The 21603-nt window shown below is 41.6% G+C and overlaps 1 protein-coding gene across 2 annotated transcripts in view; it reads left to right on the top strand.

Moving 5' to 3' along the window:
* angpt1 (angiopoietin 1) overlaps nt 1-21603 on the top strand; it is a 58536-nt gene that overhangs the window by 15826 nt on the left and 21107 nt on the right. For both annotated transcript variants that reach the window (XR_008414359.1, XM_053862111.1), the window contains exons 2-5: nt 9386-9541; nt 11352-11473; nt 13229-13461; nt 19185-19318. Coding sequence is in view for 1 of the 2 variants with exons in the window: in XM_053862111.1 (XP_053718086.1) it covers nt 9386-9541; nt 11352-11473; nt 13229-13461; nt 19185-19318 (645 nt within the window). In the remaining variant the exon portion in view is untranslated. The remainder of the gene's footprint in view (nt 1-9385; nt 9542-11351; nt 11474-13228; nt 13462-19184; nt 19319-21603) is intronic.

The raw sequence follows: 21603 nt of genomic DNA, 5'->3' as shown, positions 1-21603 counted from the left end.
TCGGCATGATCTATAGAGCCGCTGGCACACGTCGGTACGCTGAGGCAGTTTTTCCGCGAGGCGGTTTCCATCTAGAGCGACAACAGATATGTCTTCTTCTATCTATTTCGGCAGATTTCTTGGCAGAAAAAAAATGCCCACTGCTGTTTGGAGGGCTCACTATCTGAAATATTCAGACGTTGCCTCCGTGGGATGGTGGTTATTCCCATGTGGTTCATGAATAGGGCAGACTGACATGGTATTAAAAGAGAAATCCATCATTGGGGCGCATTCCTTGGAAGCGTATCATATTCACCCAAGAGGAAAATATGGCAGAAACAGAATATTGAATCTATGTCAATCCATATGATCAAATGTACATTAAAAAGCAGGTGTTTCCATTATTTCCTTCACCATATGATTTCCCTCGACTTCAACGAGAAAGTATCTGCAGCAAGAATGTCAAAGCAAAGAGGCAGAGCTCTTGTCATGAACATCTGACCACAGCACATAAAAGCTGCCTTAGCATTTGGAGCTTGGTTGGGGACCACCACGTCAACCGCATGAGCTTCAATTCCGATTTCTCTCGTCCTCGGTGGCAAGCTGACTGTGACGCAGGTGGATTCCCTCTCATGACCAGGATTGAGGACTGTTGAACCACCAGACCGCTGCATGTGAGACCGAAAGGTGGCGATGACTCAACAGTGGTTGGATCTATCACTGAGGGTGATTTGGATGAGTTCAGAGCTGCTGTGGACGGCTTCATCGTAGAATGTGAGTAGAACCATCTGCAGCTCAGTGTGACCATGGAACTTGGAAACAAGGAGCTGGAGACCTTGTTGTTAGGGCTTGGCGTCTGTGTGCAAAATATCATAGAAAGCTATGGACGGATTTGGATGAAATTTTCAGGAAAATGTGAAATGGGACAAGGAACAAATGCATCGTCCTACACACTCTTGCATATTCCCTCCCCACCACTATTGCTTATCAGATTTATTAACCAGTGAATGCCACACATCTGTGTTCATTCCGTCTGAGAGCATTGCTGTCCCTTTAAGGGCACTTGTTGACTTCTGGTCACTGAGCATCAAGTTTGTTTGGGTGTTCTGTTTTGGTTGCACGTTCCCATGTCCAAGTGGAGGCAACTACTTCCTCTCCCATATGGACGGATGCACATTATTTAATGCAGCCTTTTTTGACTTCATCTTGACATTTGAGATTGTAATTTGGAGGGTTTGAGAAAATATACAATCCTGAATGCAGCGTATTTGTTTTCATTCCGCATGGACGGAAATCATCTGTCAGCAATTACTTTGGCTGCTGGAGGTGGTGGCTTCTAAAGTGCCGATCATGCTTCTTATTATGCAATGTGGGAATGTATATCGCATGTAAAATTGTAGCTTCTGCCTTCCTGAATTTGGTCGCTCAATGAGCTTTCAAATCCATGAGAGAACAGAGTGAATTTATATCTCCGTCCATATTTTTACATTGATTTCTTTGCATTAGTGCTATTGCTTAGTATGAACAGCAGACCTGAAGGTGTGACTCTCATTTACTAAGCAACGTATGACATTTTTCCATCTCACTGATTCATTGTCTGTTGTGTACGCCTTCTTTTGCTCACTCAACGACAAGACTTACACTCACTCTCTCTACCTACATCAGACTTTTACAGCCGTAGAAGGCGTCACTTCCAGTGATGACAGCACGCGAAACTATCAGCAGGATGCATTGAGTTGCTGATAATAGCAGCAGTGAAGTGAACCATCAGATTATAAATATGCAAATATATAATATAATATGTATAAGTAACATCCCACCGGGATCAGTTCCGACCAACCGGTCGTAAATCGGATTGGACGTAAGTCAAATGCCATTCAAAATAGCCGAAGTGAGGGTTATAAGTGCTACTGTAGTGGTAGATGGCTGTGTGAGAGTGAGATGCTGGGATACTGTGCTGCTGTAACTGTTGTACATGATGCCAGGCTGCTACATGCTGCGGTGCCAGACATTGAATAAAAAAAATAAGCATCTGCTCATTGAGTGTTCAGTCTGGCGAGAACACGTTGGCCTTAAAAACTTGCTTTCAGTCCACAAGATCATGATTTGATTTATCCTCGTCTGAATTTTATGGAAACAACATAGATCACAGCATGAACATCATCTGCTTACTGTACATCAGCAGATTCATGTGTTTTTTTTATTTTATTTTGAAGCTTGTGGATAGATGGCAATTCTAATAATAGTGTCATGAATGTAGGGGCAGCCCACTTAGCTTGACAAAGTCACTGTAAAAACAGTAAATCAAGAGCCTACGCATTTCTCAGGCTCGCTTTATCTAGAGCTACGGCACAGTCTGATGAGCCATTACATTATGACCACTGATGTTCTGAGAACACATTGTTATCATTGTTATACTGGAGAAGGATTTCCACATCTACCACAGAACAACTTTCAGTAAGAGAGGTGATTTTATTACACATAATTTTTCATGACACATGTGGCGACAGACTTACATAAAAGTGTAAAATGACTCCAGATGAAATCCATCTTAATACAAAACTAAGTTTGGGAGAGATTTTGGGCAGGGTACGGCCTCCCCTCCAAATGACCTAAAGTTTGGCACCGAGTTTTCAAGGTTGAACTGCAACCTTGTTGTTTTAACGTGGGTTTCTGGTGTTGAAACTTCAAGTTAATTGTCCGTATCCCCAGCTTATTAATCATCTGACCAAAATCCGCAAGTCAAATTTTCAATGACCTGCGGTTTATATGAATCTGAGTAACGATTTAAACGGCACATGGCCGATGTGTTCACCGCAGTAGTATCATCACAACAATCAATCAGGCCGAGGAACACGACCACCGATTCATATTCGCTCGTTTCTGTTGAGTCAAACCTTTTGTTGGTGAGATTCCTTTGAAAGTTAGAAGTCAGCCTCCTTCTGGAAATGACAAACAACGGAGTGATTTATATAGAAAGAGCTGCTTTAGGTTAGCTACTAAACAAGCTCATTTACATCAGCACAAAAGCCTCTTGACAGAGAGACAAAATAAATAAGAAAGACAAAGGTGCTTTTTTTTTTGTTTTTAAGCAAGCTGGCAGGTTTACTTACCAAGTTTGGCACTCACACTATCTGTTTTCTGGACCACCCACTGTACTGCCCATTGTGGATGCTACTTTTCAAGGCGACACAAGAATCCTGGCGTTTTTCTCCCACTCTAGACATCATTGCTTTTATTTTCCTCTTCAACACTCAAATGCACTTGCCGAACAGCTGTTGATCTCAGTCCCTGGCAGCCATAGTGTTTCTGCCTGTTTGGATGACAGATGGCAGACATTTTGTTTGTTATAGGGTTAGGTGTTTCTGTTACGTACTGTCGTCTGTTCCACCTGAGAAAGCATCCATTTCTATACAGTCTTATTCCTGCCATCCAAAAACTGCAATTTCCGAGGTCACAAAACCAATAAAACCGACAGAAAACAGTACACTTACAGTATGTAGAGTCGTAGTACCTTCGTAGATTCAATAGAGTCAAATGTTTCTCTTCCCGTGTGAGGTTGGAAATGGTGATCATAAGCTTTCAGCACCTCTTCAACTTGACTTGATTAAATATAATATATACAACACCATAAAATACAATACAATATGCAACACAGACAGCTGAGTTCTGTGTCACATTGGGACACAAAAGTCTACTTGAAAATGGTCACTATTCTGTGCCATAGCAGTGACAATGTGTTCAAGTATTTGAACTTCATGGAGAGGCTATCAAGTCATCAATTTAAAAAAAGAGTTTTTCCGTACACTTGAAGACCAAAAACCATGTGGCTAATTCGACATAATCTTTGTATGAATAAGGGCCACGGGGGACCACAAAAAGTATGCCGATTTGGAACATTGAGTCAGCCAGCTGGAAATGAATTAGCAGCGTAAAACAGCATAAAAATTGGATGACGCGGACAACGTCATCATTCATTTCTATCACACAACTAAACAGCATTAAAACAGAGGCTTCGAACAAGGCAATGCTCATGTTTTACTTTTCCCAAAGCATCAGGGAAGGCTTGTCATTTGTCTTCCGTCTTTGTGCCCAAACATGTTTGCCCACATTATGCAGTCTAGTCTCAACAGTAACACAAGACAATACCAAGTGCCTGACTAGAGCCAGCTGGCACTGACCCCCTCATGTGTTTGGGTGTTGCAGTCATACCAGGTCTTGCGTGTTCTCTGTTGCTGTATTAGGAATTCGTTGAGATTTGTCCCACTGGGTCCCCTATCACTGTTCGCTGAGGTGCAAATGTGGCCACTGTTGCGCAAACTATTTTCCCATTCAAGAGGTCTCGGAGGTCAGCTCAGGTAGTTACTCACTTAATCTTGAAGGTTTGACGGTAGCTTTAAAAGTAAATATACTGGTGACTAAGACAAACGAATGGCAACACATGTCGAGAAGTGGACCACATCCGTATGGGAAAACACAGCGCGGGTGTCAGGATGGTTAGTTAAGTTCACAGCTAGATGTGACTTATGGTTCCATGCCTCCCGAGGGGTTGGGACTTCACCCATTTCTGTCAGTGCGTGATAAGGAAATATGGCAAACACACAGACCTATCTACTTGGCTTTGGAGGGGTGGTCAGATTTGGGTTTATCAAAAAGGGGAATTAGACAAATATTTAATTATTTCTCTAGTTATTCTGTGATGTGTTCTGTGAGCATTTTAAACAATCATTTCATTAGTCAGAACTTGGTTGGCCCATTCTTGTCCTGGGTTACTCACGCTAGTTGACGTGAGACGGAGAAGCACTAATGAAAAACACATTTAGACACAGAAGTGCAGGGCAAATTCCCTGTCTTTATTTTCTGTCAGTTGTTGCTGTAGCTGGTCAGCCTCCCCCACAGTAACCCATCCTTATGACAATGGCATTTACATAGCAAAGCAAAGCACTTTACCGAAACCATGCTGCAGAGAACACCCACCATGATGCGTTGGCCACCCACAATCGGGATCATCCAAAAGCGACAAGGTGGGTAAGGTGTCTTGCCGAAGAACATTGCAAAAGCAAACGTGACTGAGCAGAATTCAAACCCAACCTTCTGGTTACTAGACAACCTGCTCAACCAACCTGAGCCACTGTCCAAGCTGAGCCACTGTCCCCCATCCTGATTCATTTCAATCCTCATTTACCACATCCATGAACTACATTCACAACACTCATTGGGAGCTTGTAGATAAAAAACGAGTGGTTTTCACGGTGGTGGTTTTGTGGTGGACGCCCTAGCTATGGTTGTTAGCCATGGTGCTCTGGTCTGTGCACAAGTGATACATCTCACGATCCAGACCACTTTGGTACCATCACCTCAACTAATGCTCACATGTTGACCAGAGAAGTAGCAGGGCTTAAGTGTCTTACACAGTCCAGGCCAAGGTTTTTTATTTTCCCAGTCTCTTGCAGTTGCTGTTTTGAAAAAGATCATGACCTTCTCTTTGAATAGAAATGGGAAACGTCTACAAGGGGTAATCCATCTGAATAATGTGACGTTGAAAGGAGGATTAATAGTCTGGTGACATGATCACACCCAAACTAAAGCAACCGCCAGGCTTCTTCATGATGATGCGCAGCATGAATTGTGCGCTTCAACGACCATGATACTTTCTCCGTGTCATCTAACCTAAACATTTGTCCAATATTATAAAGTGACATGTCTGTGCTCTTAAAATATGCATCCTGTCTCATCCTTCATCTCGAGCACTCTCTGTTTTCAGGTGATTGAAAGCAGCAGTCGACAGCTCATTGTGGCTCACTTAAACAGACGTGTCTTTTAACTTGAGACGGAGTCTGTCTTTTAGTGCTGTGACATCCTGCAGCAAGAACGTCTTACCAGTAAGTCCCCATGTGGCAAACACATTACATTAAGGGGTTTATGCGTCGGCGCAAATTAACACTTAGCGCCAGACAAACTGGCATTTATGTGACTTTCACTTAGCAAAAAGGGTTTTTGTGAAAAATGCAAGTCCAAATTCAGCACTTTCTAAAAGCAGAACCTTACACCTTCTGGAATGTCTTACAATCCAACAGCACATTCATTTTTATTAGAGATTACAGGGCTTTTCTTTACGGGTCTCTCAAGTTTGGCACGCTCATGGGAGCACATTGATTCATGAATTGTGTTTCTGCTGATGTGTTTTCTGTGGCTTTCCCAATGCCAAACGTAAAATAGGCATAAAACAGAATGTCAGGTTAATATTAGACCTTTCATGAAGGCTGTTTTTTTATGGAGTTTTAGACAGATTTACTGAAGCCAAGAAACACAAGGAGATAAAATACATAAATAAATAAATATGTCTCAGAATTGAAAATGCTAAAATGAAAGCAAAAGTGGCAAGAAATGTTGATACATAATTATATCTTTTTCAATGTTATTTCCTGAAAGTTGCAATTGAGAATTTGAGACCAAAGCATTGCTAGCTGCCTTCTGTCTCCCACAACCTCTCTTGGGTCGTGGGAAAATGAATGAGCCTATTCCTCTCAGATGTTGAGATGCAGCTCCAGCAGACAAGTAACAGTCATAATAACAATTACAATGGCAAGGTTTGCTTGGCTATAGGACTGCAATCACATTAAAGGAAACAAGACAGACTGAAACAGCACCGAACAAGTTCAACAAATCGCCGTGATGAAACCAAATTAATTGTTATCAAGATTTCTATTTTTATTTTAACTCTCCTCCAACCTTTACACCCTGACACATTTCTGGTCTGGCTATAAACCCCATCTGTTCCAAGAAGGTTTCTATTTGCAGCCAGAAATGCCCTGTGCTTGTTGAAAACAGCAACCTCCCAAAAAACCCGTCACCCACTCTGTCCTTTTATTTCAGTTTAGGTTGGTGATTTTTTACACAAACTGGGCGGGTTTCATCTTTCCCATGAGCCAGCCACATTCCCCCCAGAGCAACCGCTGCATAGCCACAGAGCTCCTACATTTTGCTTAATATACAGCTTGGTTTACTGTGGATCATGAATGAGCAAGTTTGAAAAAAGGAGTCAAACCTTATATGTCAGATTTAGGTACAGCTTGGATGCCTCATGGAGCACGTGCCCTGTTTCCCTCTGTCCCTCAAGAGGCATCATGATGAAACTGACCACCTTCATATGTTTCTGACAAGCTTCTGTTGCAATTATGTTAACATAAATAAATATTTAATGACTTATTTATTTATATATTGTAGTCTTTTTGGTGCACAATTTTACTACTCATGACCTTCACATTGAAGGTCAGTGTCTCTGCGTGGGCAGAGATGTGAGATGTGGAAACAAGTTCCTGAACACTACTGCCACCTGCTGACTATGAATGATGTCAATGAGATTTCAAATGATAAAAAAAGGTGTCAATGTAAAGAGATAATTGTGTGAGTGAAAATCACAGTATGAGAGAAACTGAGCCTGAGCCGGTAGAAATGACTCTTGCTTCCATGTGACCCTCCTTGCTGTGAATATCCAGGTTGCAAATGTTGTTTCAGGAATTGTCTGGCGCTGCTTTTTTAATATTCATGTTGGACACTGGCAGCGAAATGCTGGACCCTCAGGCTGGGGAACATATAAAAATAATTCTTACATCATGCTAAAACTTTTTACAATAGATGCATTTCCAATCTCAGTCACGCTGGATCGGCATCAGCCTTTGCAATCAATCATCGCAATACTTTTTGGATCCCGCCCTTATATTTCCCTTCTGCTCCTCTGGCCAACACGTTGGTGATGATGTGGAAAGACTTACTTCACATTTATGTATTTCACAGCCGTAGAACTGTGCAGTGAATCAGAAATCCAACATTAACCATTGATTGATGTCATGATCATCGCCAACCGCAGATATTTAAAATAGGCTACCTGTGAAGGATGTCTTCACAAGACTTTTTTTTTTTTTTTTGGATTAAGGAAAAGAAAAATATGGCAACAACAATGTGCAGAAATATCCTAACTGCCCAACCATGAACAGTGAACCTGACAGAGTAATGACCATTAGAAGCCTATGTAAATATTTGGACCACATATATAGTATGTGGTGCAAAAAGTGTCCTTAAGTCCCCAAATATTCACTAAATTCTGGATGAAAATAAACCCATTGATAACATCATGAGTTTTTTTTTTTTTTTTATCCACTCATCAAGCCTATTTTGCAAGTTCCCCTGCGAGTCCAAGTCAAAGATTGAGACTGTCCTTGTCAGGTCAGGAGGGGGAGGTACATGTTGCCACGCCTCTATGTTAAAACATAGAGGCCCATATTGCATAGCGGCCCATATTGCCACAGGTGACACGAACAAACTCTGGACTGTGATGCATTCTCGTGTGAGAACCCTTGCGAAATCTCAGAGTTTGAATCGTCAGTTTTCAATCACCAGTTTACGATCTGTTTTATAGTGCTTCAATGCATGATGCGGAAATTCCTCACTTACCTAACCAACGTTCTTCTGGGCCCAGTTGCAGCCCCTGGTGAACACGGTGTTAAGAAATTCGCCTTGAGAGTGCTGGGTCTAATAAAAAGTCCTGCAAATTCTATATAATGGGTTATAATGGGTTCTGGCTGTGGCTACCACCAAGCCAAATGGAAAGCCAGGACGTTCACCAAAGGGCTTCGATGAGCAATTTTGGGCCTCTAATGTAGCCAGGGAGATCATCGGTTCAAAGTGTTCTGAGGTCACAACCACCATAAAAGAGTCATCGATGAACGGCAGGAATGAACCGATGACTATTATACAGTTGTGTTCATTTTTAAAGGCCTGTCTGCTGCTTTGCTGACATATTCATTTTTCTATTAATTTGAAAAGCTGGATTGTTCCTTTCTGTCTGGTTCTGTGCAATTTCTGTGCAACTGATAACTAATTTACTGACTGTGTTCTTGAAGGCATTAAGGCATAAAAAAAAAAAAAAAAAATGGAGGCCTTGCTGCATCTGAATGACAAAGTGTCTTAGTCTCGCCCTGTGGTCCTTCCTCTATGAGGTCACTAGTGTAACACTGTGCATCAGCATTCGTCTTCCCGAAAAAAAAACCAATACATATCGTCGTGACGGTTGGAATTCGGACTTAAGTCCGACATAATCAGAACCGGCTGCACATTAAGAGAAACATGAAGCCACTGACTCATTGCAAACCTCGTTTTATGATGCAGAGTTTAAGATGAACAAACCAACACTGAAACTTAATTAAATTTTGCTGACATGGACATGAGGTTTCAGTGCTGTGTAGTCATTTTCTATGAAATCATGTCAGCATGTTTATAGCATGTTGTACTTTCCAAAGAATAAAGCGCGATATCATTCATTCCCGGCTCCAGGATTGAAACCATTTGTTACATTCTTTGAGTTAATATTTTGTCCCCCACCCTTCTTCCTCTCTCTTTTGCAAAGATTGAAAACTACATCAAAGAAAACATGAAGACGGAAATGGTTCAACTGCAGCAGAGCGCTGTGCACAATCACACGGCAGCCATGTTGGAAATGGGCACCAACCTCCTCTCCCAAACTGCAGAGCAGACGCGGAAGCTAACAGACGTGGAGACTCAGGTAATGCCATCAATCCATTTGGACAGCCATGACACCAAACCCATTCCTCACTGACACATTTAATCCAGCCAAAGATAACAGCTTGGCCATATTTACAGCATGTAGTCCCCTTCATATTTGACTCTGGTGCCTTTTAAAGCGTGAGTTTATGGAGCTGCCTGACGTGTGAATGCTGATGCCCACAGGGGATTTAGCCAAGTTTACAGTATTTACATAGCACATGAAGGGTACGAGACTAGATTTTTAATGGCACGTTTTATGCTTCTGGTTCATGTATGTCCAGACCAGATGAACAACAGCAGGGTCGTCCAAACATTTCAAAGAGGAACAGATTGACGAGGTGGAAATGTGATCATTTTCACCCACATAAATTAAATGCAAGTGACATTTTTTTTCTTTGGAACTTTAGCGTGTACCGTTCATGTCATTTAATGTAACAAAACTCATACAGTCCCAAAGTGCCTCTGCCCGTCATATCTGATGATGGCACACACTAACCGGCCACTTTGTCAAGTATAGGTTGTTAGTCCTGGGTTGGAGCCCTTTTGCTTGGACTGGACAGAGTCCAATCTCGTTCCTCATGTCGTCCAAGCTCCTCATGGTACTGGGCCTCACAATGATGGAAGATAAAAATAATAATAATAATTCAGCCGTCCAACACCAACATTCATGCCATAGTCAAAGTCCCAACTAGGGACTCACACCAGTTTTTTTTTGTTTGTCTTCATAAGTGAGTCTCCACCCTGAACCACATTTTCAAATGTTTTCTAAAATATATATATTTTTAAATGGTATAGTGGGCATATGCCTACTATGAAGTGAGAGCATCTTTCATCTGCAGCTTGGTCATGTTGATGCTTCAACAATAGAAAAAGCAGTGCTTTATTTTGAAATTTTTCCAAATACATTTATTGCTTCATTTTCTGCCTTGAATCCACGGTTCCAGAAAACATACTGCTTGGACGCAGTGTGAGTTGACTGATGTACTTAAGTCGATTCAATTTGCGGCATGGCACAAAGAACACTGCACCGCAAACTGGATTTTGGTGTAAGTCCCGGAAGATGACAAGCCTGTAAAGATGTCAAGCCTGTAAATTGAAGATCATTCATTGGTCTATGCAAAATGGTCACAAGTTTTAATGCTCACATGATGTTGAATGTGTGAGTGTGAATGTCAATACTTGGCTGCATAAAAAATGGATTTCCTCCCAAATAAAAGCAGGGTTTTTTGTGCCCACTGTTCTCATCCCAGCAGTGGAGAAACTTTGCTTTTGCATAACAATAAACAAATTAGTTTTACAGACAAACTGTAAAAAAAAAATGAGAATGAAACTCACCTCTTTGTGAAACAGTTGGTGTAAAAGCAGTCACCCTTGACAAAGAAGACTAAATGTTCACTCAAATTGGAGAGGTATTTGGTGGTTTGGTTCATGAGGACTGAGACAAACAACTGGTGTTGCAATCAAACCACTGACTATATTTTAGACATTTAAAAAATATAAAAAAAATATAGACAATGTAACCTGAAGGCAGCCAGTAGCCTGACCTCTGCAAGACTCGATCTTCTCTGGTCAATCAGAGCTGGCTGAAGCTGCGGGCGCGATGCAAGTCTGGAGGTCCCAGGTGGACGTCAAGCCCCTGCCACTTGGCCGAGTGTTGCAGACAAATACATGAACACACTGTGCCTATTCATGTCTTTTATTACCACATGGTGAAAAACAATCTTCTGCTTCTTTGGACTGAAACAGACGATTCCACTAAAGTCAGCTTTTTATTTTTGGGTCCATGATCGTGTGTCTGTTTGTGGCAGGTTCTTAATCAGACGTCCAGGCTGGAAATCCAGCTGTTGGAGAACTCTCTCTCGACCAACAAGTTGGAGAAGGAGCTGATGGTCCAGACTAATGAGATCAACAAGCTGCATGACAAGAACAGGTAAACAGACGACACTTCCAGCAAACAAAAGCAGCCTGGCCCACTTCCTGCAGGAACACGAGTCATATGTGAATGAAGCTTCTCATCGGACGTCAATGGCTTGCTTGCTCGCTTCCCAAAGAGCGATAGAGATATCCACTGTCCCAAATGCTGCGCAGCTTTATAAACAGCATGTGTTCGGTAAATCCACTTCATACATCAAACCAAATGTTCAGTGTTGGACCACTTAGCCATTGTTTCACAATGAAATAACTGAGACTTTGGAATGGTTGCTGGTTATCCAAATCCTTTTTTGTGATCTCTCCTCTGGGACTGTGTGATGCAGTGTTTAAAATGCAGTTCCTATGGTGACTGTGTTGATTCACCCTGGTTCAAGAGCTTGTATACTGACATGAACCTTTAAGTTATTTATGAGGTTCATGCAGAGTTCGCTGGGACCAATATCCCCAAGCTTGAGCAAATCCAACTTTATTCCAAGTTCCTTCCTGTTGTTGTTGCTTTTACCCAATCATATTAATCCCAAAGAAAGCAGCGTTATCTAATGTGTTGTCAGGATCAACTTTGAAACTGTACTGACTCCACTGGCGTGCTAGTGAGTTTTGCTCAGTGGGCGCACTCTGCTCTCTGATCTGTTGTTGACACACACACGTACTCTGATGACACATTTTGGCGAATCAATGGACACAAATCAACAGATGAAACGCTTGACCCATGAAAAGAGGGTGAGTCGAGATCATCCCGTTGTAGAAATAACTGAAATTCCTTTGGCTCCTCCATAAGTGATCCTCCACTCAACCAAAGAACTTCATTGCTGCTAACAGGTTAAACTGAAGCCAGGTGAGCAGATTCGGCCATTGTTTCCCTCGCCAAGAAAGTTATGAGGTCATCTGCTTTTGATTCTGTCTGTCCACCAATATAACAGGAAAAGTTTTGAAGTGTTGCGTTGAAATTTTCAGGATCATTCATGCACCCGGCTCTGCTCACTGGCCAAAAAGCCCACCAAACACACACTTGACTTTTCAAAACACAGAATACAAAACTCAACTTTCATTTGACTCTGTGTCAAATATGTTGATAGTGACAATAAACTTTTAGGGTTGCTCGAGAAGACAATATGATTCTTGAATCATGGGCATTCTTTTATTTATTTGATACTATAGCATGTCTGAGTTTGTCTATTTGATATAGTAACAAATTGAAATACATTCATGTGTAGTTTCTAGTATATGGTAGAGAAGTAGTAGTAGGAGAGATTATAGTTTAACAACTATATCTGAACTCAAGCACTGCTTTGGTGGACTTGTTACTTGTTATATCCAGATTTATTTTGGGTTTTGTGTCACAGAGTGTCTAAGCAGATGACTGGATTTAATTTGAAATTATGCATGGCCTCAAAGTTAGGATTGGCTATTGAAAGAAAGCAACAGCCCATCTCAGAAACGCAGGACTCAAAAGGGAGTAGGTAACAAAATGGATCAGTCAACCTAAAACAACGTGACAACGTGGTTTTTGTCATCACATTTTAAGGGCTGATTTTAATAATAGAAGTCAGGAGATGACTGTGATGTGTTTGTGTTTCTCAGTATTGTCTTTCTGATGCAATGACTCGCAGTTTTGAAAAGTGTCTACACCTTCAAATAGCTTTTCCATATTTGAAATGACTAGGGGTCCCACTCAACAAAAATAATCATGAGCATATTGTACCTGGGGATTTGAACGCCAGATTAACTCTGTTGTACATCTGTCCTCTGTCAGCCTCCTCGAGCAGAAGATGCTGGAGATGGAGACGCGGCACCAGCAGGAGCTCGAGACGCTGAAGCAGGAGAAAGGAAGTCTTCAAGCCCTGGTGGGGAGGCAGAGTGGAGTTATCAGAGAGCTGGAAACGCAGCTAAGTCGGGCCACAGGAAACAGTACAGCCCTGCAGAGGCAGCAGCAGGAGATGATGGACACGGTCCACAATCTACTTAACCTCTGCTCGAAAGATGGAGGTATGTTCGCCGTCTTTTAACACACAGAATGAAGGTTCAGAATACATTTTGAAGCAAAAAGCATTTGGCATATTTGATCATGAGTTGACAGGAGTTTATAAGCCTGGCAAACTGAGGAGGAATGTGAGGCCTAGACCAGGTCCAGATGCTGATTCTACACACCAAAATGTGACTCTATGAACAACCTTCTGATGTTCTAACTAGTCATCCATTGACAGTGAATGAGCATCAACTTTGATGGATGGCCATCATTACAGTATGTGTGGAGTGATGAACAGACAAACTGTCCAGAGGTTTTATTGGGTCAGTCAGATTCGAACTTTCGTTAAAGTTCAGTGAGTACAGTGGTAAACAAATGACAAGTTGACCAACAGGAAGCCGCTCATTTCCCACCCGTGATTTCAATATTATTGCCCAACTTATTTTGTCTACATAATTCATATTAAATGCATCCGATGGATGAATGAAAAAAGTGATGGACTAATGAAAAAAAACTTTAAACCACATGTAAAGCCACATTTGTTGCAAGTGGCATATGATATTTCAGTGATTTGATAAATATTGTGCTTTATGAAGTGAAGATTTCTTGTACTTTTTTGCCGGTCACATGACCCCAGGCAGTAGAAATGAACTGGTGAAATCTTTACAATGCTTCCCATTTCTGTCATGTCCTACAAAATCATCAAAATCTCTCCATTAATTTTGAGTCATGCCTTTTTTTGTCAGTACAGGACGCAGAAGGCAAGTTTTCCAACGTCAGTATATGACGTGTGGGAGTGAGAATGTGTTGCAACAAACATACAACATACAACCATTTGGAGACGAGCTAGGAGGGGAGACAGGAAGTGCAAAATAAAATCAGAATTAAAGCAACAGAAGGGAACAAGATGGGAATCGCGAAAAGCACTTAATGTAGTGTGTGTATCAGTTGCATAATTGTAAAGTACACCGGCACATTCAAAAGTTGGTTTCTGTGCATGTCCTTCTTCATCTGTATTGTGGGCATTAAAATAAGACGACTGAGAGCTCCACTTGGTTCTTTGGATTTACAACCCCACTGACATTGTCCTGTTCCAACAGTTAAGCTCCAGAGTGAGTTGCTTATTAAATTCTGCATGAGGAGAGAAATACGGTACTTTTGAAATCTTGTTAACTACTTTCAGAGAATTAGGGTCTCTCGTAACCCAGCATGGCCCGTCTACAAAATGTTCCACCATGTACCTTCCCCGCCCTCTTCTTCAATGAAACGCAAAAAACAATATGTTTTATCTTATTTTTCTGAGTCACTGTGATTGAATTCACAACTTGGGATTTGTCTTTCAGCCCAACACTTGACCCGGCACCAACGCCTCTCTTCTCGCTCACTGAAATGCACTTAGACTTTTTCTCAGGCGCTCACACATCAAACTCATCTGATCCAAACTCCGGCCTCAAATCCCACCGGTCACTGAGATCTGGCTAGAATTTCAGCGTTGAGAGATTGATTCCACACATTGTGTTGGAGAAATTAGAACGAGCTCATTTCCATTTGTGGGTTTTACAGAGGCTCGCCACGACCGGACTCTTTTGAGAGTCCAAAACGTTTTTATTTTTATCAAACAGGAAACAACAAATAATGGCGAGGTCATCAAATAATGGAGAGGTCATGAGACCAACACATGCTTTGAGTTTGATCCTCTTTTTGTTGTAGCTCGACACATACACTACTATTACTTTTAGACTGTTGATGCCATAAGGGCATTTTGAAGAACAATTGTTGGTTGTTCAGGCAATGCATTTGTCTCGCCAAGGCCTATCATGAAGAGTCGCTGTTAGCATCCATGCGATCACAGTTTCAAGGATTCTATCTCCATTATTCCAGATATTGAATACACTGGTCAAAGAAGAAGCAAGATGTAAAAGTAAAAATATAATGACAAAATTCTGCTTAGGTAAAAGTTGCAAAGTAACTCTTATATATTATAAGGTCATGACATGGTAATGATGAACACACTAAATGCTACATGATTTTAACTTTTTGATTTTTGTAACTTATTGACATTCTATACATGGCCTGAAAAATCCAGTGTGGTAAGGTATGCACCTTTAAAAATGAATACATTTAAAATCAGTCATTGTTTTGTGTTCACCTTGGATAATATGGAAGTAATATTACATTGTGAGGTTAGATGTGAAATTTAAGTGTGTTATGCAGAGATAATTATAGATAATTATACAGAGATAAATTATGTCAAAGTGAAACTCTTTATATTGTCGACTAGTCTCACTGCAATATCAGATTTAGTCATCTTAAACACAAGAATGACAGCAACGTAAGAACATTTCTTTGCAGCCCCTGACACAAAAACAAATTTAAAGAACTGGTTACTTTTTTTTGTTCTTGCTACAGTTGAGGATGAGCCGACCTGTTTCCTGTTTGAACAACGTTCAGACACTTTGAACCAGTTTTTAATGTACTTAATGTACTGAAATCCACTTCACGTGAAATATCATCATGGGCATCTACGTAATATTGTGTGCCGTCGTTGTTCCGTCTAAAAGCCTTTTCTCCGAATGTATTTTTGTAAAAATAATGTGCCATTTATACTTTACTTTCCACCTCTGATTGAATGGACAGTCAGTTTGTTGTTGATGGGGTTTCGCTCCTACTACAATTGTCGCACTCCTCCAGTGTTGAGCACAAACCAGCTGCATCTGCCTGTGATTGGTGGCAGTCTTAACAGGAAGCGATTGAAATCCAGCTGAGTGCTGCCGTGTGGTCTTTCCCTTTTTCTCGGTGCCGTTGAAGGCTGAGGCGTCTGTATGGGTCAGGGGTCCCTCCCTTTCTTCACCCCAGCGTGAATAAGTCAAACTGGAATCGCACCACAGGGACATCCCGTCCAAAGTAGGTGGGAAACTGCGGGGCTCACGGATCATACGACCCACTGGCCCTGTTTTCCAACCGCACTTCTAACACAGAAGCAGAAAGACAGGTTTTTGTTTTCCTTTCTTGTTTTTATGAGAAATGAATTAGTGCTCCGACTTGACAAAGTGGGTTAACATTCCTGGGCTTTGATTGGCGTCGGCTAGCGTTAAGATCTGTTTGGAAACTCAACATTACGCTTAGCGCCGAGCCCAAATCATATTTGCCTGGCTGTCGTGAAGTGGACCATGGAAAGTCAGGCTCCACCGCTAAACCACTTGATTTTGATGACGTATGCATTTCCCCTATAAAATGGGGGCGGTTGTGTAATGGTTGTGTGTTTTGGAGTTGTTTTTTTTTTCTTTCGTCAAAGCCGTGATCATTACCTAAACCTCATTAGCGTGAAATGAGCCATTCCCTGCTATTATCAGTAATTGACCACAGCTTTGGGGACCTTGTCAGATGTTTGGCTGCGAAATATGATTGGGCTTTGCAATGTTTTGTTATCCCATCAAATGAGTGACATTCATCATTTGTTACAGCTGCTCACCTCCTCGTGGAGGGGGGAAAGAAAGTCAAATGCAAAACATCGCTGCTTTAAATCTAGCAACACAATATCTTTATGGTTATGGCCATCCATGAAATGTCACTCTTTACGACTATGAAATAAAAAATATTGTGATTTGGGGAAATAAACACTGTATATGGCGCTGAGGCCAGACAATGTGGTAGAGAGTGAAGAGAGAGTGAGAATCTTTTCAACTCACTGATCATTAAATGGTAGAGTGACACCTGCACACTTCCAGGAGCGCTGCAGCTCAAGCAAGAATATAGTGGAAAAACTTAAATAATTCAAATGTACAAAGTTGTTGGGGGCCTCCTTCCGCCTCCTTCCTATATAAAGAACCTTCAGCTTACTGGGTGTGAGCGGTCCACAGAAAAAGACAACCACCAAGGTGGCTACAGACACATGCTAACAGTTGGTGTTGGTGTCATGACATCTAAAACCAACACATCACGTCTTTGAATCTTCTTGTGAGAACTAACGCTAAAAATGACCATACTGCACATCAGGTTACTTCCATTGCGCCGCTCTCTCCGCCGCACATCACGCAGTCCGATCTGGACTCCTTGAACCAGGTGACATCCCAACAGTATCGCAGCCATCTCGTGTCAGCCAAGAAAGCAATGAGCCTGTGGTTTTGGATGCTCGCGGCCATGACCATACTCCCTCGGTCACTGTCCCAGTTTGTGGCCAGAATCGAAACAAGAGGTGGATTTGGAAACCAAGAGTTTGACCCTCTGGTTAAACTCTGTCTTCACACAACCGATATAGCCCGACTTTTTAAACAAGATTAATATGTAATGTTGTAATAATCTGACAGGGTTTTTTTTTCAGCTAAAATGTCTATTATTGTATTGTGTTTCCTCCCAACTCAGTCAGTGACCACACATGCGTGAAGCAAATGCCGCTTTGGATGGGGCAGATATTAAATACGTTTCACAATTCTATTTATTTGGTAGTGCCTGGGAATCACTTCAACCCCCAGTGGTATTCTGAGACTGATTATGGTCACATGGGAGCTCGGATGTCCACAGCAGCTCATTCACTTCCATTTCTCATTCGCCTGCCTTCTTTTATTTGCGCTCATTTGGCAACATTGCTGATTTATGCAAACACCCAAAGCCCTGTTGGTCTTTTCACATGAACCCCCTCTGGATAAAGGCCCCCAATGAACTACAAAATATTTTCTGTAAACAAATATTGGGACATGAATAATATTTGTAGGTCGGGCCAGAGAGCTGTTCGAGTAAAGACGCTCATTTACTGGACGATTAAATTCTTAGGATGTCTTCCTGTCTGAAGGGAAAAGCAATTGTGAAATAATTTTACATGGAATCGCTTCAGAAAATGTGTCCCGCTGCGGAAGTGCTTGGGGGTAAATCACTCCTTGAATTTTTCCCTTTGTTGTGTTAGAGTCTGGTGCTCCGAGGCCAGCGATGTCAACCTGCCACAGCAGGAGATTCTTGTCGCTGACACACGATACTTTGTCAAAATGGCGCAGTACTGTAGCATAGTCAAATAAACAACCTGCTTCCATGGAGAGGCCTGCTGCACAGGAGGGCTGCGGGATCAAAGCAAACGGGAAAAGTTCAGTGACACATTTCAAGTTTCACTCTTGCAGCCACGATGAACCCCATTTATTACAGCAGAATTAGGATCGGAAGGAATCCCATTAATGTAGTAAGTGCTTGGAAAGTAAATATTTCAACAGTTGTGGATGCAGGAACTGGAAATTTATAGCTTCCAGTGTTTTGTTCTTCACTCCTTGCTTGGTTACAAAATAGTCCCGTTCTAATTAACTGCAGATGGAAGCGGATGCAGCTGTTCCGTCAAAGTCTGAAACCTTAGGCGCGAGCGCTCGTCCTCTGATGGCAGCCATCGTTACCAGCTAATGACGATGTTGCCCTGCAGCACTTGAACCATCCCACTTTTTAATTACAGCACAAAGTAGTCAGTAGTCTTTTAATAACAATGAAACTATGAGATCAGTAACACGTTATTCAGATATGTTTACAAATATGATAGAAAGCAGTGCAAACTTCAGTTGCATTTCCTCATGAAAAGTGCCAAATAAATGAATTCACCCACTGAATAATTTCAGCCTGGAGTTTGAATAAGTTATATTTGCAACGTTATTCTGCCCGTCTTGATGCCAGTAGCTTTAGTTTTGTGTGCCTTAGATGTCTCCTAAGTAGAAAGGAGACGCTCACCTGTGTGAGAGTGCCATAACTCACCCATCCACTTCTTCATCTGCAGCCATGCCAGTACCAAACAGCACAAAAGCCGTGGAAGAGGAAAGAAAGTTCAGAGACTGTGCTGACCTCTACCAAGCAGGCTTCCACAAGAACGGCGTCTACAACATCCAGCTCAAATCTCAAGAGGCCAAAAGAGTGAGTAGCCTTGATTCCATAAGTCACATTTCAGTCACTTCTGTTCCACACTTCTCTTTCATTCTCCTGGTCTTCTTGCTCCCACACCGTGACATCTGCTGCGGATGAGGGTTGAATGTTGAAAAGGAATGAGTGAATGCAGTCACTGGAAAGTGGAAGCTTGTCAGTGGCTTCATTGTCATGTACATAATGTCGCACTGGGAGTGACTAGAAAAAGACAAGATGGAAGATGAGGAAGGTTCAGGGATAAATGGGGCATATGTGACTGAACCATAGTGATGACAGGTGGAGGTGAAGCACTTGCTTGTAACTGCTGATGGGACACGAAACAAGCAGAAGACTATCCGAAACCTTTTGGCTATGCATATTAACTCCAGAGCTATGATACATTAAGATTAATATTCAATTGTGGGAACAGTTTGTTGGATCAATATTTTGAGACCGATATGAGATCAATGAGATGGATGAATATTTGTTTCAATCCCACATCAAACACACATAGAACAAAAACTGTTTCATCTTCAACTTGTTCTCAGGGATCAAAATGTCAAAACATTTTGTATTGTCAGTTCCCAGATAAGTTTATGTGTTCACTACTGAAGTCCTAACTAACTAGTGCAAATTGATGGACATAAAGGATAAAATTGGACATGGAAGACACACACATATTTATATTTGTATTGATATTGACACAATTGACATTGTGAGGTTTGTCATTGACAGAATGCTTTCCCCAGCCTCTTTAGAAAAACTTAAACCTATTTATAATCACCTTGTTATTTTGAAGTCTTCATCCTTAAATTGTGGTTTGGACCTGCAGGGACCGGCAAAAGACGTAAGGTTTCCACACACACACAGTCTGTATTTCTATCTTTGTGGAGACCTTTCATTGATCCCAAACACATGGCCAACCTTAACCAGGACTGGAATTGTTGGGGTTGAGCCAAATGGTCCCCACATTGGCATAAGGTCCTCACAAGCACAAGGACAGTGTTTTGTCAAGAAATGGTCCCCACAAGTGAGGATCAACCAGACGCACACACCTCCTGACACACACAGCCGTACAATGCAGACGTGGTTCTAATGAGGCCCCGACCACACAGTGCCAGGGTCTGCTTCAGCCTTTATCTACTCCCCACTGATGAGTGATGACTTAATAAGTGACGGAATCTGTTCTTCAGCTCGAACAAGACGAATGTTGAAGACCTCTAGGGGCCAATGATTGTGTCAGGGTCGCTTCCTTAATCACACCCAGGTTGCGTTGATGTGTATTCAGCTGCGCGGGCTCGCGGAGGTGCGATACCCTCCCCGTTCCGCCCCAGGATCTCCGGCTCAAAACAAAGAGCGACCCTGCCGATAGAGACGTTGTGCTGCATTATCAGCTTACACAGACCGAGGTCCAAGGTTAAGGGCCATGTTACACCCAGGTGTCTGCTGGTATGTGTCCTGTCCGGACCTCCACTTTGTTGAGAGGGGGGCGACAATGAGGGGGATCTATGGAGAGGTCAGTGAGGAGGACTGGACGAGGAAAGATATCATCATGCAGTCATTCAATTATCAATATTGAATTTAATATTAACTTTTAATTTGTAACTTTGTGGTTATGGGAAACAGTTGATATTTTCTTTTTTTTTTGGTTCTTACTTCACTTCAGCCTATTTATGAAATCCTCTTTGACCTATGAAGTCTCATAACTTTTATTTATAATTAACAACTTTGTTAACAAATTTTAAAATCTAAGCAATTTTAATTATTTAAAAATATCTTGGCACTCAGCAATATTGACTCAGCAATATTAAGTTTTAAGTAAGCAGTTCTTTGCTTTTTCGCCTTCTTATTTATTTATTTATTTATTCCACAGTGCACTACAGACAGCATATTACTTGAGTAGTGTTTGGTTTACACAGCTAACCATAAATTTGATTTATAAAAGCAAAAGGATTTTTAATGCATTAAGTTGAGAAATTGCTTTTACAAGTAAGTGACTCAAATGCACGAATTATTTCATTTCATTTCAGTCCTTTCTTTAACACCCAATTGACATTGAATGGTTTCTAAAAAGAGCGCCAAAAAACAACTGCATGAGCAGGGTGTGTGTATCGGCACATCCTTTCAAGGGCAACTGGACATACAAATAGTTAAATGTATGAAGCATGATTCCAGATTTTTTATGTCTTAAGAGCATTTTTTGTCTTCTGTTTATTCCCTAATGAGATGGCAGAGGTCTAGGTCTATCCCAGCTACCTGGGACAAGAGGTGTGGGACAATCTGAGCAGCTCCAACAC

The sequence above is a fragment of the Synchiropus splendidus genome, chromosome 4 (assembly GCF_027744825.2).
Source record: "Synchiropus splendidus isolate RoL2022-P1 chromosome 4, RoL_Sspl_1.0, whole genome shotgun sequence".
Lineage (NCBI taxonomy): Eukaryota > Metazoa > Chordata > Actinopteri > Syngnathiformes > Callionymidae > Synchiropus > Synchiropus splendidus.
This window is presented reverse-complemented; position numbering and strand designations above follow the sequence as displayed.